Below are 24,551 nucleotides of genomic sequence, written 5' to 3'. Positions count from 1 at the left end.
CGGTCGGCAAATTGCGCGGCATGATAACGCCAGCGCTTGGCCCTTGCAGGTCCAAAACTGTGTTGATCTCCTCGTCGCGGTTGATTGATTGGCCTTGACAGCGTGATACCACGGATCTTCGATATGCAAGTAAATTACTCGCCTTTGATTGAATAAATAAATAAAAAAATCATTAAATGGGTTTTGAGTGTCCCGCGGTCGAGCTGCCTTGGTAGGCGATTCTGGGCGCACACACACACACTCGTGTTCTCTCTGTCTCACCTCCACCATCGTCTCCATCATCTTCGGCTCCGGCCATTCTTCCCTACCATCATCACTCGAGCGTCAGCGTCATCAAGGTGGTGCAGGCATCGCGCTTAAACATCGGCCGACCTACCATATACGCTCGCACCGCCGACACGCCTCAGGTCGCAACACTTGGATTGTCTATCTTTGCAGCAAAGCAACATCCGCACCCAGAATCACATCAAGTGCATCGACATCCATCTCCTGTCGGCTCTTATAGTACTATGGACTCGACGTGACTCTGTGCAGCGTGCAAGTCACACCTCTAGACGTACCTGCCCAGTCCTCGGCTGGGTACGGCCTCCATCCACTGACGCCGTCTGCTCTCAGTAGCAGCTGCCGTCGTCATGTCGGACTCTGCAACCGCCGACGAGGCATCCTGCACCCCGGCAACCGGTCTGCGGACGGACGCCTCGACTTCCAACGCGCCAAATCTCCGCAGGCAGTCGGTCGATCACACTCTGACGATACCATGTCAGTCGCAGCCGCAGGCCGACCCCGACGCAGCCGCTCTCTCCCCCTCGATACACGCCCAGCTCGGCACCGCCTCGCTTCATGTATCGCTCCCGCCCAACTTTCCGAAGCCGGTCCAGACTTCCTTCTCTCCACCGGCCAGCAGAAATGTCTCCAGCGCGACCATCGTAAACCCTTTCTCCAGTCCGTCCATCGCTCAGGTCCTTTCGCCTCCTCTGCCACCACTCAACAGCGATTCGGCCGGTGGGAGCGCAGCAGCGGCATCAGGCGCGGTCAGTGTAGGCGAACCTTCTTCCTCTTCTTTCGTCGCGACCTCCCGCAGCAATGGCGGGTCTCCTAGCAAGGCAAGCACCTCTCGTCCCTCGCCAGTGCCGGCATCTTTCCAATCATCCTCAGTCGTCTTCAACCCCAACGCACCCTTTTCCCCGCCAGAAACGTACACCTATAGTCGTCCACCCGTAAAGCGTGAAAGTCCTGGTACCAAAAGCGCCAGAAGCACGCCGGGCAGATCCTTGACTCTACACGACGATGACGTCCTTGCACGCGAGTTTGCCGATGCGTCGCGCAAAGATCTCGAACTCAGTCTGCCTCCCGCAATGCTCAGCTCGGGTCGCAAGGCCAGTGTCAGCCTTCACCTTTTCAAAGAGACCTCCTCCAAACCCTCGCGTGCAGCGCTCGCGTCGAGTCGAGATACCGCCGTCATCGAAGAGGGCGCCCCGTACCGCTCGCGAGGCGAACGCGACGAGCCGTCCGGCAGGCGTAAGGCGCTTCGTGCTAGCCCCACGCTCGCACCTTCGGAGCGCTCAGCCAAGGCGTCAGCTCCTTCGAGTCGATCCCCGTTGGATCCCTATCCACCAAGCACCTCCGCAGCACTGCTTTTTGCCAAAGATGCAGACCCGACCGCCCTTCGTCCAGCAACGCCGTCGCTTCTTCTAGCTCAAAGCGACGATATCGCCGGCGGATACTTTTCGTCCACAGAGGCCGAGACCGCGTCCAGTGCCAGCGTACCTCTGATCGCTTCCGCCTCGTCCGATCCCATCTCGCGTCAACGTAGACCTCGACGATCGCAGACCATCGCTTCACCCGAAAATGTGGCTGCTGATCTCGACGCACGCCATCTGCTCGATCCTTCTTCGCTCGAGCCGCTCGATTCGCAACCAATCCCGATCGCACGTTCTCGCGATCTGCAACAAGCACCGACATCGCCCCTCAGGGTTCCCCCCCTCAGTCCTAATCGGCGTCCAATCGGCCGGCGGGGAGAGTCAGGCAATGCAGAAGCCCGTCAAGATCCGTCAGAGCCGGCCTCGACCCTTCTGCAGCGCCACTCTTCCGTGCCCGAAACAGAGTGGACAGGAGCAGGCTGGCCAGGCAAGCTTTCGATGACGCGCAGGCGCAGCCTCGACGAAATGGCACAAAGCTCATCCGACTACGAGGAGGATGGCGACGACCAGCTAGATGCTCCCTTACACACGGTCGATACAGACAACGACGCCACCGACGCATACGCCGACATGACGAGCTCTGAAGACGAGCGACGCAGATCCGACTTCGACCACGACGCGGCTGACGAGGATGATCTGCAGATGAGTGGATCTGAATGGGAAGCTGGGACAGCCCCTGCTCATTCTAGTGGAGTCAGCGGTGTGGCGCATTCTGGTGCGGAAGCAGCATCCCGCCGGGCCCGCGTGTCGAGTCGATCGCGCGCCGTGTCATCCAATGAGTTGCCTGCTGTCGTGCAGCTTCAGCCCTACCACAATCAAGTCGGCGGCCACAACTCCATCTTCCAATTCTCGAAGCGCGCTGTCTGCAAACCGCTCGTCGGGAGGGAGAACGAATTCTATGAGGCCGTCGAAAGGGAGCATCCTGTTCTGCTCGCTTTCATTCCTCAGTATCTCGGAGTTCTCAACGTAACGTACAGACACGTCGACAGGGCTCCGGAGGAAGCGCAAGCACAGCCGCCAATGCTCGCCGATGCCGAATTTGTGACGCCATCAGAAGCAGCCAAGACGGATGCGCAGCCGTCTCCCGTCGCTGGCGCGGATGAAGGCAATGTCTCGGCTGCTGGCAACGCTCGCCTCGAACGACAGAGAAGCAGTTCGCACGGTGGCAACCGCGTTCGTCGCAAGGTCTTTGAGGGCCAAGAGGACTGGGGCAAGGAGATACCCGAGGTCTCAATTGATCTCAACCGACATATCGTGCCCGAATGGATCCTCCGTCGATGCAATCTGGCGTCCAAGACGGAAGCGCACAGCAACTCTGCCGCAGACCCGGGATCCCGTAGCCGGAGCATCTCGAGGAGCAGAGCCTCCAGCCCCCTCCGCCCGCGCCGACCCGCCTCCTCGTTGGAACGCGCGCAAATCGACACCGGTGCCGTCCATATTTCAGCTGACGCTCAGCTGCAACGAGCGAGCAGCCCCGATACCGACTCGTTTCCTCAGCTGACATCCTACGAGAAAGCTTCACGCCCCAAGATTCAGCGGTCGACTTCATCCTCGCAGCATGTGGAGAAGGACCTCGGCTCGACCCCAATCACGCCGGCCATGTCTCCCGATGCATCGCCCAGATCCACCCGCTCCATGGGCCATGGGGCCGACTGGGGAGGTCGCGATTCGGACCGCCTGCATTCATCTAGCCTGGGTCGTGCCACTTCCGGACTCGGTCTCTTATCTCGTTCACGCAGCCCGGCGATCGGTTCGCTCAGCATGACTAGTCGCACGCCTTCGCAAGCTTCGCATGTGTCCCAGGTAGCCGCCGGCAACACTCCTCACGCGCAGAACGTCCATGGCATCCACGGTCGCGGTATCACCACGGTCAATCGCAGATTGCAGGAGCAGGTCTTGCGTGAGGTCTTCAGCAGTCCCATGCTCAAAGATGGCCTCGAGGCTCGTTACGAATCGAGCGCAAAGCGGAATGCTCGCAAGAATCGAAGACGCCTGGCAAGAGCCTGGGAGGAGAGCGAAGAAGGAGAGAGGCTCCGTTTCACGCGCAATCTTGGACCCCCCGTAGCTTCAACAGAGACTATGGCGGCGGAAACGCTTCGAGGCGGCCTTCGTACACCCGACCCCACAGGCAGCGGAAGAATGAGCGTCGCCAGCGAATTTGCGCCCACCGCGTCTTCTTCACCCATTCACTACCGTGGTCAAGCACGTCATCCTTCGACTCCACCTCGCACGCCGCCGCTTGGTCCAAGCAGCTTGACCGCTTCGACTTCATCCTTGTCGTCCAAGAGAACCACGGCGGGTGGTGAGCAAGAGTCTCCACGCATCACGCTCACCAGCGCATCCCGTGTAGGCGCCTCGGCGCAGCAGCCACGACGCGTGCTCAGTGATGTTTCGCTCTCGCTCCAGCCCAAGATCCCAGCTGCTGGACGCAGCCAGCTTGGCGAGCAAGCGTTGGTCGAACAGGCGCCTGCACAGTCGACTGATTTGGACGACGAGATGGAGATGCTGAAGCTGTCTGAGGAGCCAGAGTCTTTGGACACAGTTGCAGAAGCACAAAGCGTGCCGCTGAGCGCAGATGACACGCCAGTGGTCGACGCGAGCAAGGACACTGCTGGCTCCGTCCAAGCGAGCGCCGACGCCGAGGCTGTCGAAGCAGCGACTGCAGAGGCTCGAACGTCCTCAGACAGCACCTGCCAGACACGACAAGAGCAGTTCCTCCTCATGGAGGATCTCACAGGTCGGCTCAAGTCTCCCTGCGTGCTCGATCTCAAGATGGGTACGCGTCAGTACGGTCTAGATGCAACGGATGCCAAGAAGAAGAGTCAGACCAAGAAGTGCGACAAGACGACTTCTCGCAGTCACGGTGTGCGCATCTGCGGTATGCAGGTCTACGATTGCGCGCACCATGACTTCATCTTCCAAGACAAGTACTTTGGACGCAAAGTGCTACCCGCCGAATTCCCAGATGCGCTGGCGCGGTTTTTCTACGATGGAAGCAAGATCCTCATGCATCACGTGCCGCTGATCTTGCAGAAGATCTATCATTTGGCAAGGATCATCTGGGGGCTGCGAGGATATCGGTTCTACGCAAGCAGTCTGCTGTTCATCTACGATGGCGACTGCGAGACGCAGCGCAAGCTCGAGGAGGAATTCGATCGACGCTGTTCGCAGGGAGTGGGTGGAACGGTAGCTCCAAGTCAGATGATCTTGGATGGTGGAGCATCTACGCCCTCGGGTGTGTCGTCGTTGAACAAGGAAACGGATTTGGTGGATGGTGGAGCGAGCTACTCTATTGGATCGAGTCCATTGCTTGGTCCCATTGGAAGTGGAATCGCTGGCGGTGGTTCTGAGCCGACATTGTTGCGACGCAGGCGAAGGAAGGGAGAGATCAATATCCGTATCATTGACTTTGCCCACTGCACCACGGGTCATGACTACGATTTTGACGGCGAGGGAGGAGCGGCTCAGGGTCTACCGGTAGCTCGCTTCCCACCAAAACTCATCGATGGTCCGGACAGCGGATATCTGTTTGGACTCAAGAACCTCGCGGCTAGCTTTGAGGATATTTGGGAGACCGAGAGGCTGCGAAGACGGAAGCTGCGCATGCAAGCAGCAGACGCCGATGGACGTGAGGATGCAGAGGAGGTAAAGGTGGATGCGGACGGGGCGTACATCGGCGATCCGGGAGATTTGCAGGTGCCGGGAAGAGAGGTGTTTGCCGAGATCTTTGGCAACGGGCCAAACGGGCTAGATGGGTATGTTTCGACGTGATCCTGTACGATACGATAGTGGTTGCTTTTGATGCAAAGATAGTTGAGTCACCTATTGCCAAACACTAGCTGTGTGTCGTGTCTAGTGTCTCACGAACGATCTTCTGTGTCGACGTATCGCAGTGTGAAGGGTCAAGGTTCGCAATGGGATTGGGGCAGCAATGGCGCAAGGTGTGAGATCGCGGCTGCTGAGTCTCCTCGGTAAATTCAGAGAGTGGCTGCACGGCTGAGTGCGACGATCTTCGCTGCATTCGTGTGTGGAGAAAATAGGCGCGATTCGGACTTTTGGGAGCCGAGTGACGCACCGCTGCAAGAGCCTAAAACTTTGTTGTTGATCGTCGTCCACCTCGACTTCCATCATCTCGACAATCAGTCCCCCACTATCAGATTCAACTCATTTCCAAGCCAAAGATGCTCGTATAGGACGTGCTGCGGCATCTGCAGTTCTAGATTGCCTCCGAGCCCGCTGAGATTCGGGAACAGGAACCAGCTGCGGTTCGACAATCTCCATCGGCCTCATATATCGCTAGAGAGCTGCTCACGTAGCATCCAGGCACAGTCATGCGGGCTCTGACAGCCGCAGCCGCAGCTGCGCTGCTGGTTTCGCAGATGTTTGCTGCATCTGCATCGTCGCCGGTGCAAGCAGTATTTCAGGCGGATTCGACCTCGTCTGCACCAATCAACACGCTGAGGAAACCCTTCGGACGCTTCCTCCACGTCACAGACCTCCATCCCGATCCACACTACAAACACGCATCAGCGGTCAGTGGAGCGTGTCATCACAAGAAGCCCAAAAAGGGCAAGCCGGATGGAAAGCTGCGCGCGGGATGGTGGGGAACGGCGTTGACAGACTGTGATTCCCCGCCTCGTCTGGTCGAGTCGAGTCTCAATTGGGCCTCTCGCAATCTCGTTCAATACTCTTCTTCCAAACATGACCATGCGGATGTGATCTCTCCCTCTGCGGGAGGTGTAGATGTCGGCCTTGACTTCATCATCTGGACAGGCGATTCGGCGCGACACGACAACGACAATCGCGTGCCACGATCCAGTAAAGAGATCTTTGAACTCAACCGTTGGGTCCTCGATCAGCTCGAAACCTCGTTTCCAGGTGTACCCCTCATCCCCACTGTTGGCAACAACGACATCTTTCCTCACAACATTCTCTTCCCCGGTCCCAACGCCGTGACGAAGGAATACGTTCAGATCTGGCAAGATCACATCCCCGAATACGAATTTCACACTTTCGAACAAGGAGGCTACTACGTGAAAGAGATCCTGCCCAATCGACTCGCTGCGATGTCGCTCAATACGTTGTACTTCTACGACAACAACAAGGCGGTGGATGGATGCGTCAAGACGAAACGAGGTTCAAAGGGCAAGGATGTGGATCCCGGTACAGCACAGTTGGACTGGTTAGAGGTCCAGTTGAACCTGTTCAGGAGCAGAGGCATGCAGGTCCATCTGTTGGGTCATGTACCACCGACGGCAGGGAACTACTTTGAGAGATGCTACCGAAGGTATACGGACATCGTGTTGCGGTATCAGGACACGGTTGTTGGGCAACACTTTGGTCACATGAACACGGACGCGTTCTTCATCCAAGAGGACGAGGAGGAGGCGTATCAGCAAGAAATCGAGAAGAACAACGAGGTGGAGGCTCAGGAAGAACCAGGGCTGCCGGGCGATTTGAAGCAGGATTACTCGACACTGCCAGGCAAGGGAAGGACGAACGAAGATATGTACTCGGTGTTTTACATCGCACCGAGCATCATTCCGACGTTCTACCCGTCCATCAGGTTGTGGACGTACAACACGAGCGAAGCGGCGAGGTATGTTGCTGCCCACTCGTCGAGTTTGATCTCAGCGGTAGACGAGGACGAGGTGGAGGAAGCAGACGAGGAAGAAGAAGATGGAGGAGTCGAGTCGGAGTCTCCCTTCGGCACGCTATCAAGGCACCACCATCGACCCACACCGCCAAAGAAGCGCAAAGGCAAGAAGCACAAGAAAAAGAAACGTAAAGCTCTCCCCCGCCATGCATCGCCGGACTCTCCTTCGCGAACCAACACGTACCTCAGCCTGTTAGGATACAGTCAGTGGGTGATGGACATCGACGAGCAGAACGAAGCTATCGAGCAAATCCTGCACCCCAAGAAGGACGACGTTTCCACATCGGCATTCACACAGGAAAAGGGGGTCGATAAAAAGAAAACGAAGAAGGACAAGCACGACGGTAAGGACGACGAGGAGAGAAAACGAAGACAGCACGAGGCGGAAAAGATGCAAGTCTCGTACCGGCTCGAATACGCCACCTACACACCTGAGGTGTTGTGGACCGAGTTTGGCTCCACCAGCTCCGACCGACCGGGTCCGGTACCGAAAGCGCTGCTGGAGCAAGAACTGCATCGAGCAGGGCTGCAGAGTCCCTTCATCACATCCGACATCCAAGACGTGGATCAAGAGGTCGGAGCGTCGAAAAAGCGCGGTGTCAAACTGGCAAAACCGCTGAGGAAGTTCACCGACTATTCGCTCGCTTCGGCTACGATCGGCGATATGATGGATCTGGCACGAAGGTTGATGGTCGACAAGAAGTTGTGGAAGCGCTTCAAGAGGAGGATCTATTCGGAGAGCGGATATCTGCCGTGAGGGTATCTTTTGAGATGGGAAGTAGAAATACAAGATCATGTCATTATCTGGACGATGCAAGAGCGGAAGAGAGTGTGTATGCGTGAATATGTCGTGGATGTATGAGAGGTATACTAGTCGATGACGATAGCTTTTCGTTTGCCCTTCCTGTCCTGTACGGGACTGACATGGGTGGTTGTGCAAGCGATGAGATCACGCTTCGCCTGCTGATCTCGTTCATACATGGTCCAAAGGTGAATCGATCTCAACCTCGCGGTTTCGTTCCACAACCTCAGATCAAACTCTCTCCCCAGCGGTTTGACCAACAAGGCTTCCACCACGAACCACCTGTTGACCTCTGTCCACTCCTTACCGTTCCCCAGCTGTACAGCATCCTTCAATTGTACACGACTCCAGTCCGGTTTGCTCTCGGCTAAAAAGCCGGTGTCCACGGGTGTGGAGCGTTTCGTGAGATGTCCGATCACCATGAGGGTGGATTTGAGTTCGGGCGGTACGAGTTGCGCGTTCTTGCTCCAGAGTCTGGCGGTATCGTCCGGATGGTCGGTGCAGAGGGAGAGATCGACGAGTATGGAACCAGCGGAGGAGGTGGAAGCGGGAAAGGGGTCGGACAGGAGGATGAGGGAGGAGTTGGTGGGTGAGACGGCAGTGACGATCCCAGCGAGACGAAGTTTGAGCGTGACGTCGCGGGAGAGGGAGAGGTCGCTGATGGGGAGGATGATGGCCGGATCGGTGCGGACGGACGACATCTGGGCGATTCAAGCCATCGAAGCGATGTGAGAGGTCAGTCGTCACGACGGGGCTGTATGTGAGGCTATGTGGACGCCATTGTGGATCTTGCGATGGAAGGGGGTTGATGGTGTGAGAAGCAAAATGGGGCGACGGCTCGTTTACGCGTTGGAGCTGAGCTGCGCGCGGCGAGAGACCACAGAGGAGAAGTGTTGCTCTTTTCCGCCTTTTCGGATGCAGCCGACGAGAAACCAACACTTAGCGCAGCTTTTTCGCTCTTCCCGGACGCTCATCACCACCACATCTCGACGCAAGGTAGTCTTAGAGCTCGTCATGACGGTGTCGGAACATGCGAAGGACAACGAGCTGCGGCATCGCTCCGTCGCCACCTCCGAAGCATCCGAATTGAACGGCAATGCAGCCAAGGCATCCAGCACAACCTCCACTGCAACCGCAATCATCTCCACCACCGCTCCGGAATGGCTTCTCATCCTCTCCCTCATCTTCGGCGGTTGCTGCTCCAACGCATACACGCTCGAGCTAGCCACTCGTCAACTGCCTTCCGCAGGCACGCTCATCACATTCGCCCAGTTCCTCGTCACCACCTTATCCTCCCTACCGTATTTCCTCCGGTTCTCTTCGTCTCCTCCATTCGTGGGCTTCAAACCACGAGCGGTTCCGTTGTACAGATGGATCGTCCAGGTCGCATTCTACCTCAGCACGAGCCTGCTCAACAATATGGCGTTCGCGTATGACGTGCCTATGCCCGTACACATCGTGTTCCGATCGGGCGGTCTGGTGATCAACATGATCTTGGGATGGTTGGTCCAGAAGAGGATCTATACGAGGTTGCAAGTGGGTAGCGTCGTTCTGGTGACACTCGGAGTGGTCAGCAGTACCTTATACTCGACTAGCACAAAATCCACCTCAACAGTGGGTGAGGCTGCGCCTGACGCTGGACAATACCTGACGGGCGTATTGCTGTTGTTCTCGGCACTCGTGTTGACCGGGTTGATGGGGTTATGGCAGGAGCAGACCTTCAAGCTCTACGGCAATCAGAACTGGAGAGAGTCCATGTTCTACTCCCACCTGCTCTCACTACCGATGTTTGCGCTCAGACCGGAGAGCTTGCTACGAGACATCCAACATGCCAACTCCACCACGCCCTGGTGGTTTGGCTTCGGTCCCCCAACCCGTCTTCCCTCCTCCGCCAACTCCACCACCACCCTCCTCAGCCGCTTCCTCGCCCTCGTCAAACCGCCTACCTTCCCCTCCCGTCGTCCCGACGTCACCCAGGAGAAACTCTTCGACCTCACTCATCTCCCACCCTTCTCCTACATCGCCGCCCACCTCCCATCCAACACCGGCGTCTGGATACCCAGCTTCTACCCACCTCTCCTGCTCAACGTGGCCACCCAACTGCTCTGCATCAACGGCGTGAATCGTCTGACGTCCAAGGTCAGCAGTCTCTCGGTGACGCTCGTGCTGGTGGTGAGGAAGGCAGTCAGCTTGATGGTCAGCGTCATGCTGGTCGAGAGGTCGACGGGCACAGTGGGGTTGTGGTGCGGCGCTGCGGCTGTGTTGGCGGGTACGGTTGGGTATTCCGTTTCCAGACCGGCTCAGTCCAAGTCGAAGGAGACCGAGAAGAAGACGCAATAGAGGCAAACTGTATCGACATGGTTCTTAGATAGATGGAAATGGATGATTGCGTGTGCAAAAGAGTGGTGTGGATGATACGATTACATGTGTGCTGTGTGCTTTAGGATCGACCACGACGAACGAGCAGACCGAACATGACGGCCGTACACGCGCTCAAGGAGAACCACGTCGCCGCATAAACAGCATGCTGGTTCCTCAACTCGATCGTCGCCGCCCTACCCACCGGTACACCTTGAGCCACCCTCGCCGCTGCCTCGCCCACGTTTCCATCAAACACTTCCTCCAGATACACCGGAAGTACGCGTTGCGTTTCTCTCGAACCAAGCATGTTCTTGACGCTCTCTGCGACGCCTGCGCTTGGGGTGTAGCTGTCTTCTGCCTCTTTCATTGCGAGGGAAAGCGCTTCGACGCCGGCCTTGTTGGAAGCCCATTCGGCCATTTGGGACGGATTGACGTGGAACCAGCTTCCCTTTTCCGGAACATTGTTCGGCGTAAACGTATTTGCTGGGTAGATCCTGGGCAGTAAAGCGACGAATTCCTTCTCTCCGCTCTGCATCGCTTCGTCCTTGAGCCTCCTCTTCTCTCCCGTCCCTTCGATTTGCTTCTCGCTCACAAACCCGCGGTTGATCAAGATCATGCCGCCACCTTCGCTCCTACTGAACGGCACGACCACATGGTATCCCATCACACCGTCCCTCACCCTGGGTCCCACGAACATCGTCCGTGAATGATCAAAGGACCCTTTTACCGACACCAGACGGAAATCAAATTGCGGCAGAACATCGACGTTGATGTTGCGCGGGAGACGAAGCGGATCCTTCGAAAGTTTGTCTTCGAGCTCTTCGATCAGGGACACCTTCCATTTGAGTCGTTTGATCTGCCAGTAGCCCAGACCGAACGTGAAGATGGGGATGAAACCGAGCACGAGCGTCGTAGGAGAACGATACCACGGTTTGGAAGATCGGGACGAGGAAGGTTTGCTGTAGTTTTCGGGTGCGTCGGCGTAGTCTGAGGCCCGATCTTGACGGGTTTGGGAAGAGGCCGAGAAGGCGCGAGGTGATGGAAAGGGCTCCAGCCTGGTAGGCACGGTGAGAGGTTGTTGCCGGGACGAAAGTGCGGCACGGCGGAGTGGTTGGGTGACAAGTGAGCGGGACATGGACCGCGATGAACCGGCACCGCTGCCGATCGACTTGCCAACGGCAGAGCCAATCGCTCGTTGTAGCTGATACGTCGAGTTCATGATGGTGGCCACCGCCTGGACGCTGTGGTGTAGGTCTGACGAGACCAAGGTGAGGGTGTCACGATGAAGAGCGTCTTCTTACAGGTTCATCAAATGACCTTTGCAGTCCGAGTGGAGGCTTCCTTCGAAAATTGGCTAAGGCTTTCATCGAAATCGAAGCTGAAATCGGCAGCCGATCGCCTAAGCGCGAGATGCGATCGGCATCGAACGCAGATCGTCGCCGATTGGATTCGCTGTCATGCCGTCGTGGTCTGGCCCAAGGCAACGGTACCACAAACCAGCTCACACCTGTTCCACAAAGCGTAGAGACACAACCGGTCCAACGGAGCGCACATCACCCATCGAGCTTTATGCTGTCTCACACTGTGTCTGCGACCAACTGTATACCCTTTGATCAACACAGAGACAAAAAACGCGCCTGGCATTCCTCGAATCTGCAGCGAAATTCCAGGAGGTGGTGCAAATTGGTGTAAATCTCTGCTGCTTCCCGTGAAGTGCAATGCACGCGACCCAAACTCGACGACAGCTGTCAAACTGTGTGGCACGCGTACCCATTGCCGCGCTGATCTTTCGAGACCCTCTCATGTATCGCCGTTTTGCATTCGACGCCACAATGAGATGCAGCACGACGGACCTCATCCATTGTGACGTCCGATCCATTCCTGGAGGCTCAGCCACACGGAACGGGTTGTGACGTACCACACAAATACTGAGGCTGACTTTGCCTGCTCGGCCATAGCAATTGCCCCTTCCTCCTCGAGATTTGACTGGTGTTGTCAGTCGGTGTGGCGTGTGGCCTGGTACGCGATACGGGTCTCCACAGCTCGTGGCGGGAGGGAACCATACCCTCACTTGGCTCGGCAACGAAGCTCAGAAAGGGGACAACAGAAGTACAGGACCGAGATATTGGTGCGGGGATGAGCATGGCCTGGTTTGTCACGTCAAGACCCAAGCCGCTGGTAAGCGCTCTAGATCGAGGTGAATGAAGGATGCCTTGTTGTCCTTGTCCGTCCTCAGCTGAAACCCTCCTTCTTTCACCACCATCACCTTCTTCCCTCTCTACACCTCTTCCCCTTTCCCCCTTCACCTCTTCCACCTCCTTCCTCCTCTCGAGGGCATCACGTCAACTCCATCACGCTCTTTTCAGTCTCGTTACATCTTCGTCGCTATGAGGCTTACCACTTCCTTCGCCGCGCTTTACAGCGTCGTGGTCATCGCGCTTTGCCTTGGTCAGGCGCACGCTGACTCTGTCACCACACCCCTGGCCCTGACCCACGTCGACGACAAGGGTAAGCCTGTCACCCCTCTCACCTACCTCAACCTCGAGCCGTCTGCCAAAGAGCTCGCAGACGCCGCCAAGAAGATCACGACGCCTCCGCCCCTGCCAGCTGAACACAAGCGTCTGCTGCCGTCCGATCAGTTGCAGCCTTTCGTCGGACAGATCTCCAGCCAGGGTCTCGCGATCAAGAGGGAGCTCGGTCACAGTCTCGTTCCTTCGCTTCCCATCTTGGGCGCTCTCGACAACGAGGGCGACCACACCAACCAGGCTCCGCCCGCCAAAGCCGCCGGAGAGAAGCGTCTCCTCGACGCTCTCAAGGCTCTCCAGCCCGGCGAGGGAACCGAATACCTGCCCGAGAACCACCAGACGCTCGGTCAGCGTACCGTGCACCCGCTGAACCGACGTGCGGAAGAAGACCCGCTCGACGTCAACATCTTCGGCCAAAACCTTCACAACCTTGCGCTTCCCAAGCTTTCTCCCAGCAAGCGAAGCAAGAGCATCGGTCTCAACGTCCTGGGCGAAGATGTGCCTCTCGACAGGCTTTCCTTGCCGGGTTTGGGCAGCCGTGATGTACAGCCCCTCGATCTTGGTCTCAAGACGGGAAACCAGCAGGATCTCGACTCTGCCGAAGGGCTTTTCAAGGGTGTCCTTCCCTTCAAGCGACACGATGCTTCTGCTCAACCTCTCGATCTCGGTCTGAAGACTGGGAACAAGGAGGATCTTCAACGAGCGGACAGCTTCCTCACTGGGCTGCTCGGAGGTTCTGCCGCCAAACGCGACTCGATCTCGCCCGACGGAATCGACCTGGGCAGCTTTAAAAGTCTGGGTGACAAGTTCGCCAAACAAGCTCAAAAGGACGCGCTTCCACTCCTCTTCGCGCCCGTCAAGCAGGCTGCTAGCCCGGCCGTCCAAGGCATATCCACCGTCAACCAGGTCTGCACCGCATTCGATTGCGCAGGTCTCGTCAAAGGCACCCTTGAGAGCACCACCAAGGAACTCGGTCTTCCTGCCTTCAAACCTATCCAACTTCCCTCCCGCCGACGCGCTTTGGGCGACAAGGACCTCTTCGCCAACGGACTGTTGAACAACGGAGGTGAGGTTGAGGGAATCCCCATCAAACGCGCTATTCCCGGTGAAGACGTTGCGACCAAGAAGGTTCTCGGCCTAAGCGATGAAGCTCAAGATGCAGTGCTGGGTGTCAAGGATGCGGTGAACGATGTAGCGTTGGGTGAAAAGGACAAGGTGAACAATGTAGCTGGAGAGTTTGTCAAGCACCTGTACTCAAAACAGGCAAAGGTGGAGACGAAGAGGGACCTGACACTGCCTCCGTTCAGCTTGCTGCCCGGAACAGGACCGCAGGCCAAGGAGGCGGTCAAGGAGACGATCGACTTTTTGGGTCTGCCAATCCCTGGTGTGAAGAGGATGCACAGGGTTCGTCGTAAGCAACAGTAGGAGCTCGAATGCTACCGCACACCCTTCGTCGATCCTGCCACCGTTTGCACGGCTAGTCCCGGCTAGGATAGCCCTTCGTTTCGAGACTCTGCCGCCCTTATGCAAAAATGGCGCGCATGAGACTTTTCCTCGTTGTCTGTAGATACTTTTTGTTCTCATCGTCTTGCTCGACTAGCGTCTCACCCCGTGATCAACGCTGAGATCCGATAATCACACTCTTTTGTTCTCACGCTTTCTTAGTCGTCTGCTTGTCGACCAAAGGCTTGCTTCCGAACCTTCCAAAGACGTTGACGGCTCGCAGAGCATGAGATTCTTGGCTGAGCATCAAAGGCCGATGCAGTGAGGCTGAACCAAGATGTGGCTTGGATTATTGGGAAATCATGCAGCAGTGCCGCGCCAAGCATTGGCAGATGGCTTCGGCGAATGATGCGTCGGGCGCGTATGTGTTGAGAGCGTGGAGCGGATGTTGCGGCAAACGATGCAAAGCACAACTACTTCTGCACGCAAGCAAAGCGAAGCGATCCGTACTCGACAGGCTTGGACCGAAGATCGATCGGAACCGCGGGGCGGAGGTGACCAATCAGACCCTGGCCGCTGCTAGCCGGGCCAAGAGGCGTCCGGCAAGAGGCGGACGATATTATGCGGGCGTGACCACTGCCGGCACCCCTCTCGGGTAAACCTGGCAGCCGTGGTCCCTTCAATCGTCGTCGGACGAAACGATGTCGATTGGACGAGCGGACGAAAGCGGAGCAATCGATTGTACGACATGCTTGAAAGCAAACTGCCATGGTCTTTGCGGCTTGGAGGGAAAAAAAAGATCAAACTCAGCTTCTTGCCAAGCAGGTCGCGACCAAGTGCAGATTTTTGAGTTTTGCAACCGAACCTGGTTCTGGACTCAAATACGAAAATGCAGGTAAAAGTCAACGGCTGCGCTTGGTGCATCCGAACCTTGAATTCGGTGGTTCGAGCACGCTGCGCGATACACCGGACTGCAGTTCATCGAATTGGTTCCAAACCAGCCACCGGACGCCACCATCTCAAAATGAACCTGCCCACTTCTGAAGGGTGACGGCAAGGTCGAGTAAGGAACTGAGCACCGAGACAACTGCAGCGTTTTCAAAGCCAAAGGACAGCTTCTTCTGCGAAATCGAACCACCCGAATGTCGTGTAGTACCCCTCTCTGCATGGTACACAAGGCTTGAATGTCTTTGCTTCTTTTTTTTTCGTCCGACCGGCAGACGCGCTTTTTGACGGTACACCGACCGTGCAGACACCGACGTCCGGGCTCGCCACCGGTGTTTGCATGATTGTACCACTAGATAGTTTGAACGCGGTGCGAGCAACTTCCTGTGACTTTCAAATGCTTCTCTGGCTGTTGCTTTGCTTGAGTCTCGCAATCGTCTGGATGTCCATGACGTCGCCTGGTCTGCTTCCCACCTCTCTCTCTCGGATCGTTGAAGTGAGTCGGTTGCCCTAGAGTGGGCGGCTAGCGTTGTCGTTCGTTGCTGTGCTTTTTCCTTTTCTTCATTTTGAACCTTTTTTTCATTTCTTCGCAAAAGAGTGTGGCTGTTGCTGAGCATTTTGCCACAGAGACACAAACACACCCACAGCCACGTTCATTACTTCATTGAACCCGTCGCAAAGTCACACTTGGCCGACGGGCCCCGGGTCTACGACACAAGGCGACGATCGCGTCTCCGTGCCTAACCTCTTTCCTCTCTCCGTCCCCCTTCCATCATTCTATTCCTCTCCGGAGAAGAGCCGAGTGGCGGCAACGCTTGAAGCTTCTAGCAACAGCCTGTCGGAGAAATTGTATCTCCTCCTCGCTCTTCAACCTCTCCTTTTACCTTGCCTCTCAGCGGCTTCCACCTCACCCTCCTATTCTCATTATCTCTTCTGCTTGACGTACGCCTCTTCAGGCTTATTCCTTCGCCTCAACCAGATAACACTTCTGTCTGATTCTTTCTCGATCTCCGACATTCACTCTTCGACACGACCTCACGCAGCTCAACGCAGCAAAGGGCCTCACTACCTACACCTGCCAGGCGGTCAACATCAGCAAACCATTCTTTGCCACGACGTGTTGTCGCTTTGACTCTTCGGCTCAACACTCTGTCAGCCTGATCCATACCATCGACTCGGTAGCTTCGCTCTACCTCTATTCCCATTTCCTCTACTCGCCAAGTCAGCATCTCTCATTGGCCTGACCCGAGTCATCTGAACCTGCCCTGTGGTTCAATAGCCCTTTTTCGGACGATATTTCTCGGCAGCTACACCCTTTCGCACATCTAGTCGCACCTTCTACCAAGAGGTTTCAGCAATTTTCAAAGGTAAGTCTCACAAGCTCGATACTCGGAACGTTGCTAGCAGTATCGCAGTGATGGTTGTGATCTTGGTGCATGATCGTCGACTGGGATCCCCGCGCCGTGAGCTCGTATGCTGCAAGCTAGTATGGCACAGGATTCATCCAGCGGAAGATGCTTGGCTATCATTCTCAGGCCGCAGAGTTACGATCAGCATCGATATGGAAAATCTGATCGGAATCGGCATCTCGATTTTGCGAGTCGCTGCCGATCTGTGATCGTTACTTTTTTTGGCATGCTTTCGGCGCGCTCGTTCGGCTGGGCCGACAACAGGTTATGCAACTTCGGACCGTCGGCCTCTGCGCAATGCTGTCATAGCCAATCTCGTCTCGGATGTTGCTGCAATTGCGGCACTCTCTTGCCGATGGGATTGCCCGCACAAGGTCTCGGCTGGTCTACATGGCTGGTCTACATGGCCGGTCCAGACTCCGTCGACGCCTCTTCATGCAGGCGCGCTCTCTTCTGTTTCGAGCTCTCCTGCCACGGCAGCTGCTCTGAAGCATGTTCTGCATAAACATTAGTACGGCGCTGGCCGTCGGCGACCATGTCAAGCATCCGAACGCGCAGCAGCAGTGCACGGTACCACCATGTGTCGATCATATGGTTATCTCGCAAACAGTCCATTTTGGCGATGAATTGCAATGAGCCATCGCTATGGGTTGATCAGGCCACCGACTAAGACTGCCCGCGCTTTCGCTGCTCGTTGTGCGATTCAGTGCACCGCATTGTCGTACGCAGCGGTATGGTACTGTATCGCACTCGTCTGTATCGTCTTCGGCGGTCGGATCCGGATCGGCTCGACGCTACTACAGCATGATGCGATTCGGATCTTCTTGTCCTGCTTCCTGCTGCTCAGGTCAAATTTAGCCGAACAGTGTCTCAGATTCTGCTTGAAATCTCGGCTTGGGCTGCTCGACCTCCACTCGCATTGACGTTCTCCCGTTACTATTCTTGTTCCTCCCAATCTCGTCCGTCCTTTCCGCTCGTCCCTCTTCCAAACGGTTCTAGAAGCTGACTGGCTACTCCTTCTTCCTTCCTCTCTCTCGCTCCAGGGCCTCGCTCGACACTCTGGTCGGATCCATACCCTTCAGCTCGCATCGGAACATCATCCCTTCCGTCGCTACCACCTTCCCCTGCGGTCTGTTCAGCGGAGCAAATCCAGCTGTTGCTGCCACCTCTGCTGCCAAGCGTCTTCTATGCGCATCGCTCTCGCACCCTCAAGTTTTGCAACTCGGTAATTCAAGTCGTCCAGGCTGCCGTTTTGTGTACACCTCTCCCACCATTTATACAAACCATCGATTCGCTTCATCAGCGACCTCCCAAACATCGAACTAGATTTGACATCAGCTGGCTACGCTCGCCGCCATGTCTCCCAATCCAGCAAACTCACAGCGCCCACCGCGCGCCGATTCGGCTCGCAAGTCGACCTTAGCTGACACCGATCGACGCGCCCACACCGCAACGTCGACTGCCCCTCCACGCAATATGGCAAACCCCTCTTCAAGATACACCGCTGGCTACCATAATGTGCCGCCTAATGTCAACGCACACTTGCCGTATCATGCAGCGCACCAGCCCGCCGCAGCCTTCTCGCCCTATGCGAACCCAGCGCCCAACGATGGTTACAACTACGTGCGTCCGCCTTATCACCCAAGCGACTCTGTCCCCTATTCACGCGGACCTCCGAGCCGCAGTCAGTCGCAGAGCTCCGCCTCCGGAAGCAGCGCTCTTCCGCACGACGCCGTCGCAGCTTCACACTATGCGCCTCACTACCCTCCGTCGTTTCCTGCTGTAGGTTCTCACCCTGCGGCTGGCCACTCGGCACGCACGAGGTGGGCGTGGGTCCCCATCGAGGTTCCACAAGCTCATCTTCCAGAGGACGCGCATATGCAGTATCCACCCTACCACGGATCTTTCTACTCGTCTGCAGCCCCCGCAGCCACGCACAGCTCCGCCTCATCGCACCAATCCTACCAACAACCCTACGCCGAACCGTCGCTCCAGGCCACGCCAAGCTACGGCGTACAGCACTCTCATTCCAACTATACTTCCTCGTACCCCTATCACTTGCACGCCGCGCCTCAGTACGCCGCGCCACAAGCTCATCAGAGTCACACCCATAGCGCATACACTCATGGTTCGCGCTCGGGGCCCCATCAGCCGCCGTCACGCTCGTCGCGAGACTCTACTCCAGGAGGTGCCAATCGTCGGCAGTCGAATCAATCGGCCCGTTCCAACAGCGCTCAGCGTAGCTCCAATTCTTCCGGCAACACTGCGTCGCCGCTCCCAGGTTCCACTGGCTTGCCGCATCGTCCCGCTTCCTCCACCCTCGATCTACCTGCCGACGTGCGAGACGCCAGGGCTCGTAACTCGAATCGTTCCGACTCGAGCGTGGCCGAGACTCTATCCGGCAGCGCAGTCGCTGGTGTACCCGGTCTTCCATCCGAGGCTGACCTTGAATCGGAGCTGGATGTTTCGTCCAATTCCAAGGCAGCTGAGCGTGTCCCGGGCAGTGGCTTGCGCCCTCACTACCACCCTCAGCAAGGTCCAAGATCCGAATGGGTGCTCTGGTGCGGCAACGTGCCCCAAGATGCCACCGTCGAAGAACTGTGGGAGGTTTTCTCTCGTCTCTCCTCGGACGAGTATCGCCGATGGCTCTCAACTCCCGAAGCGCAAGAGCACGCCGGCGAAGCATCCGACACGGCCGACGCCAACGATGACCAGGATGTCGACGACCATGGTGTCATCTCCATCTTTATCATTTCGCGCAGCAACTGCGCCTTCATCAATTACACCAGCCAAGCCCACCTTGATCGAGCTGTCAAGTACTTTCACGGCAAGCAGGTGCGGCCTCACGATCCAAAGTGTCCCAAGTTGGTATGTCGCGTGCGCAAGAAGGACGACGAGGCCCAGGCAGGTGTTGCCGGCCAGCGCGGACGTGGCATTCACGTTGCCTGGCTCAAACAGCAGCGAGAGCTTGACCGAGCGTCGACGGAACCCGCCGCAGGCGCGACATCTCCAGAAGAGACATCCTTGCGGTCTTCCAACGAGCCCATTTCTCCATCTTCTTCTAAGGACGTGCCTCCACCGCTGGTAGGCGGACTTGCTTCGGCAGCATCCTACAGTTCGAGCGGATCCGCCTCATACGCCTCGACCAACTCTTCCCTCTTCCGCCATCCCGCCTTCCGTCATCGCTTCTTCATCCTCAAGAGTCTTCGCACTGACGATCTGGATAGATCCATAGAGACTGGCTACTGGGCCACGCAGCCTCATAACGAGAGCGTGCTGGATCAAGCCTACCGCAACAGTGAAACTGTCTACCTAATCTTCGGCGTCAATTCGACCGGCCAATTCCATGGCTATGCCAAGATGGCCGGACCCATCTTAACCTCCACCAACGAGGGCAAAGGCAATCGCCGAGCCAGCCTCTCTTCACATTTGTCAGCCGCGTCTGGCAATCAAGCTCCGGCGATGATACCCGAATCCGTCGACGAAAACACCATCGAGGACGGTTCACCCGAGTTTCGGACTGTCGCTTCCCCCGATCTTGGAATGCGGCAACAGCATCCCGTTCTCGACAAGGGCGACATTGAGGCTGCCAAGGGCCTCTTCAGCACGCTGACGGTGGACGGCGATGCACCTCATTCTCTTGCCATGACGTCGCCTCTGCCCATCTCGCCGTCCGTCGAAGATGCAGAGTCTTTCAAGGGCATGCTGACACTAGAACGAAAAGACACCGTGACTCCCCAGACCGCTGGTGCCTTCGCCCAATCGAGCACGTGGCCCTATACGTCGCTCAAGAGAGACGGCGGTGCAGGCAACGGTGCTGACCTCGAAGCAGCTGAGCGACCCAAGCTCGCCACCGCGCTTTCGGCCGACAACTCGGTCGCGCGCGTCACTGCTGAGCCAGACGAGTATGGCGTCCGCCGCATGGATATGGAGGCAGATCAGACGCACGCGAACGTGAGTCGGAGCGATCAGCCCTCGTTGGGGCCGTACGACTCGGCATCGTACTCGTCGGCCGATCCTCGCGTAGCCGAGCAGATTGCGCTGCGAGCCGTGATTCACAATCTGCGTCTAGACGAGATGGAGTCGCGCGGACAGGCCGAGATCCTTGAGAATAAGCTCCGATCCGCTTCCACTCACACCGATGCCACCGACGCTACCGATGCCACGGACGCCACCGTCACTGGAGGCGATCAGTCGCCTGCGCACATTCTGGACGAAGGGGCCATGTCACGGTCCCCACCTCGCCAGTCGTCGTCCGACTCGTGGGGCAAGCCATTCCGTGTCGAATGGATTCGCACCGACCCGCTTCCCTTCCAACGAGTCAAGAAGCTGCGCAACCCGTGGCGTGACAATCGGCAGGTCAAGGTGTCGCGCGATGGCACCGAGCTGGAACCGGCCGTGGGACATCAGCTGCTGGAGGAATGGAATCGTCTGCATTCGGTCGCTCCTGTCGATGGCACCAAGGCGAGCAGCAAGAACGTCGAGCTCAAGTCGCCTTCGGCACGCTCGCGCAGCGACGAAGATGAGTAGGCCTCGTGCGGTTGGCGTTCAGCTCGACTCTGAGTCGCTTTGCTCGAAAAGTGCTGTTCGGTCCACGGCCTGCCAATGGATCCGAAAGACTGGATCGGTTGCGTATCGGCCGCGCACTATCTCTGAAAAAACTTACGTATTGGTAATGCGCAACAACTTTCGTACACACCGTGTCGGTCAACATACTCGTATACCGACGGTCTCCCCTTTGCCGCGCTCAAGGCGACGAAGAGATGATACTCCTTCCCCTATATTTCCTTCATCCTCTTTTTTGCTGTCATACTCGCACTGCATCGTACCCATCCCAAAACGTCTCTTCTCTTTCTCTCTCTCAAAATTGTACTCTTATACTCGGTTTCTGGAGCACCTTTCTCACACACGCATTCTTCACACGCAACAAGCAGCACGCACACGTCACGACAATTTTTGGGCTATCCTCTCTGTCTCTCTTCTCTTCGAGTCGGCCTCCTCCTCCCTGTCATCTCTTCTTCCTCATTAGCCTTCTGGCTCTCGGGCGTTGTAATGGCCTAGATTGCAATCTATCATATACTCGTTGAAGATCAGCTACGATATCTTTGCCGAATTGCACTGTGCGGGCGTGAGTTTGGCTAATTGGCTTGACAGAGGCAGTACGTGAGCATAATCTGGGTGAGCAGACTATCTGTTGGGGCCCTGCAAGCAATTGACTTATATTTGCTTGAGGTGCCAAGATGTACACAACGAGGGAATATGGTCTAGTGGTATGACGTCGCTTCCGCATACCTAGAGCCCTTATAAGTTCGCGGGTCCGTAAAGCGAAGGTCCGGGGTTCGATCCCCTGTGTTTCCATTCCTACGTCAAACTTTTTGGTTTCTTTTTTCCTTTTCCATCCCTGCTACTACTCCATTTTTGTATCGTATTAGGTGTCGGCCATTCTTTTTGCCATTCGTTATACATTGCCTCGATATCAGCGCCATTTGGTGAGAATTCGGTCGAGGCGGCTAAGCCCTTTCTGGACAGCGGCAGCTTGTCATTCGGTCTGGAATGTGGCAGAGTGCTTTGTGTGAGCAGCAGGTCGTTCGAGCCAAGACGAGGCATCAGGCATTTCATATTACGTAGCAGGGCAGGGTTGCATCGGGTGATGAAGATCCCGATTACGGCTCGATTTTCAGAGCTGAGGCCACGGCGATAGCCGAAAGCCAAAACTCAAATTTGGGATTTTTGGAACGGTGAAACGGCTTCCTTCCTTCCTGCCTTCCTACCTGCACCTGATCAAACCACGTACACACACCTGTCAGCCACGCTCGCCACCGTTCCCTGTCGACGAGCGAGACAATCTTCGGTGACATCACCATACTCTTTCCTATCTTGCGCTCAGCGAGAGCCGCCGCTTCGTGGCCTCTAGCTTGCCTTGTTGTGCCTAGCGGCGCGACTCCGACTCCCTCATTTCGACAGCTGCGCATTCATCGTTCATCACCACATCGTCTCTTTAGCAACTGCATCGCAACCATGCCCGAAGCGGTACCCACTACCACTCAGGTCTCGACCGAAGTCGGACCTGTGATCATCCCCGATCTGGACTCGTTCCCACCGACAGGCACGCCCAAGCACGCTAAACTGTCCTCGTGGGATTTCTACCGATCCATCGGCTCACCGCAACGCATCGTAGCACCCATGGTGGATCAGTCCGAACTAGCCTGGCGGATCCTCTCTCGCAGGTATGGTTCCGACCTCGTCTACACACCCATGATCAACGCCAAGCTGTTTGCGGACGAATCGAGCAAGAAGAAGAAAGTCAAATACCAAGAGGTCAACTTCAACCGCGAATTCGCCGAAGAAGGTGCTGCCTCCCTCAGCCTTTCCGATTCTGACGGAGCGGATACGGATCGACCGCTGTTCGTCCAGTTCTGTGCGAACGATCCGGCGACGTTGCTCAGAGCAGCCCAGGTGGTGGAGGATCGATGCGATGCAGTGGATCTGAACCTAGGCTGTCCGCAGCATATCGCGAGGAGAGGTCACTACGGAAGCTTCCTCATGGAGGATTGGGAGCTGATCTTCAGGTTGATCAACATTCTACATTTGGAACTCAAAGTGCCGGTGACGGCGAAGATGAGGGTGTACGAGTCGATGGAAAAGACGATAGCGTATGCCAAGGTGTTGGAACGAGCGGGGGCGCAGATGATCACGGTTCATGGGAGGACGAGAGTCATGAAGGGTCATCACACGGGGTTGGCGGATTGGGAGAAGATCGAGCGGGTGAAGAGGGAGGTGAAGGTTCCGGTGATTGCGAACGGCAACGTGTTGTATCCTCAGGATTGGAGGGAGGCGTTGGAGCGGACTGGTGCGGATGGCGTGATGAGCGCCGAAGGTAACCTGTACAACCCCGCGATATTCTTCGAAGCGGAGGGCAGCGAAACGATGTTCCCGAGCAACAAGGGTTTTCCGAGCATCACGGAGATGGCCAGAGAATACCTGGATATCGTCGGCAAGCTCAAGACCCCGACGCAGAGCAGTGCGATCAAAGCGCATCTTTTCAGGCTATGTCGTCCCGCCCTGGAGGTGCATCGTGATCTTCGCGAGGTGTTGGGCAAAAGCCGATTCGACAGCAGCGCTACTGGTGCGGAGCGGGTCAAGAGTTACGGAGAGTTTGTCGAGGAACTGGGGAGGAGGTTGGAGGCGGATATGAAGGATCCAAAGTGGGAAGCGAAGCCGGAACCGGCGCTTCCGGGTTCCGTGTCGTACCTGACGGAGGCGGGAGTGGGGGGTAGGCCGGTGTGGGTGCCGCACTGGTTGGCACAGCCGTACTTTAGGCCGCCCCTGGTGACCGATGAAGAGAAGGGGGCGGGGGAGAAGGAGGATAGGAAGAGGAGGGTGCTCGAGTCCACCACGGCGAAGGTGGGGGAGGTGGAGGGAACGGTCAAGGATGAGGGAAAGACGAACGGCGGCGCGAGGGTAAGGTCGGATAGCGCGGAGAGGGAGGTGCAGGAGGCCAGGAGGGTGGACGAGAAAAGGGTCAGGGTGCAGTGATGCGAAACGGCTCGGCTTCCATGGCAGTTGCGTGGTGACTCGCATGGTCAGAGAATCTCTTTCTCACTCGTTTCAAGTGTGTGGCGGCGGTGCGCGTGTGCCTATTCTGAGTCGGGTGGACACTTCGGCAGGTGATCTGACGGAGAGATGTCTATGAAAGTAGATTAAGAGAAA

At 56.8% G+C, this 24,551-nt stretch overlaps 8 protein-coding genes and 1 non-coding gene across 9 annotated transcripts; 7 read left to right on the top strand and 2 right to left on the bottom strand.

Moving 5' to 3' along the window:
* Positions 1 to 632: 632 nt before the first annotated feature.
* On the top strand, positions 633 to 5,471 carry PHSY_006583 (hypothetical protein; the record flags this gene model as incomplete). Its single annotated transcript, XM_012337183.1, has 1 exon — positions 633 to 5,471. One exon carries the CDS (start codon positions 633 to 635, stop codon positions 5,469 to 5,471), a length of 4,839 nt encoding a protein of 1,612 aa, XP_012192573.1.
* Positions 5,472 to 6,031: 560 nt separating this feature from the next.
* Positions 6,032 to 8,113, top strand: PHSY_006582 (hypothetical protein; the record flags this gene model as incomplete). Its single annotated transcript, XM_012337182.1, has 1 exon — positions 6,032 to 8,113. The coding sequence occupies one exon, from the start codon at positions 6,032 to 6,034 to the stop codon at positions 8,111 to 8,113; it is 2,082 nt and encodes a 693-aa protein (XP_012192572.1).
* A 113-nt stretch (positions 8,114 to 8,226) lies between these two features.
* Positions 8,227 to 8,859, bottom strand: PHSY_006581 (hypothetical protein; the record flags this gene model as incomplete). Its single annotated transcript, XM_012337181.1, has 1 exon — positions 8,227 to 8,859. The coding sequence occupies one exon, from the start codon at positions 8,857 to 8,859 to the stop codon at positions 8,227 to 8,229; it is 633 nt and encodes a 210-aa protein (XP_012192571.1).
* A 214-nt stretch (positions 8,860 to 9,073) lies between these two features.
* PHSY_006580 (hypothetical protein) lies at positions 9,074 to 10,498 on the top strand (the record flags this gene model as incomplete). Its single annotated transcript, XM_012337180.1, has 1 exon — positions 9,074 to 10,498. The coding sequence occupies one exon, from the start codon at positions 9,074 to 9,076 to the stop codon at positions 10,496 to 10,498; it is 1,425 nt and encodes a 474-aa protein (XP_012192570.1).
* A 100-nt stretch (positions 10,499 to 10,598) lies between these two features.
* PHSY_006579 (hypothetical protein) lies at positions 10,599 to 12,398 on the bottom strand (the record flags this gene model as incomplete). The annotated part of the gene is made up of 2 exons (XM_012337179.1): positions 10,599 to 11,773; positions 12,290 to 12,398. 2 exons carry the CDS (start codon positions 12,396 to 12,398, stop codon positions 10,599 to 10,601), a joined length of 1,284 nt encoding a protein of 427 aa, XP_012192569.1.
* A 257-nt stretch (positions 12,399 to 12,655) lies between these two features.
* Positions 12,656 to 14,469, top strand: PHSY_006578 (serine/threonine-protein kinase Sgk2; the record flags this gene model as incomplete). The annotated part of the gene is made up of 2 exons (XM_012337178.1): positions 12,656 to 12,697; positions 12,853 to 14,469. 2 exons carry the CDS (start codon positions 12,656 to 12,658, stop codon positions 14,467 to 14,469), a joined length of 1,659 nt encoding a protein of 552 aa, XP_012192568.1.
* Positions 14,470 to 15,772: 1,303 nt separating this feature from the next.
* PHSY_006577 (hypothetical protein) lies at positions 15,773 to 21,371 on the top strand (the record flags this gene model as incomplete). Its single annotated transcript, XM_012337177.1, has 6 exons — positions 15,773 to 15,928; positions 16,476 to 16,610; positions 16,712 to 16,799; positions 17,571 to 17,688; positions 17,885 to 18,066; positions 18,214 to 21,371. The coding sequence occupies 6 exons, from the start codon at positions 15,773 to 15,775 to the stop codon at positions 21,369 to 21,371; spliced, it is 3,837 nt and encodes a 1,278-aa protein (XP_012192567.1).
* A 723-nt stretch (positions 21,372 to 22,094) lies between these two features.
* Positions 22,095 to 22,199, top strand: PHSY_007660. The gene has a single exon. It is a non-coding gene; the product is annotated as a tRNA-Ala (tRNA).
* Positions 22,200 to 22,859: 660 nt separating this feature from the next.
* Positions 22,860 to 24,377, top strand: PHSY_006576 (potential tRNA dihydrouridine synthase; the record flags this gene model as incomplete). The annotated part of the gene is made up of 1 exon (XM_012337176.1): positions 22,860 to 24,377. One exon carries the CDS (start codon positions 22,860 to 22,862, stop codon positions 24,375 to 24,377), a length of 1,518 nt encoding a protein of 505 aa, XP_012192566.1.
* Positions 24,378 to 24,551: the final 174 nt, after the last annotated feature.

This window comes from Pseudozyma hubeiensis, assembly GCF_000403515.1.
Source record: "Pseudozyma hubeiensis SY62 DNA, scaffold: PHS59, whole genome shotgun sequence".
NCBI classification, from domain to species: domain Eukaryota; kingdom Fungi; phylum Basidiomycota; class Ustilaginomycetes; order Ustilaginales; family Ustilaginaceae; genus Pseudozyma; species Pseudozyma hubeiensis.
This window is presented reverse-complemented; position numbering and strand designations above follow the sequence as displayed.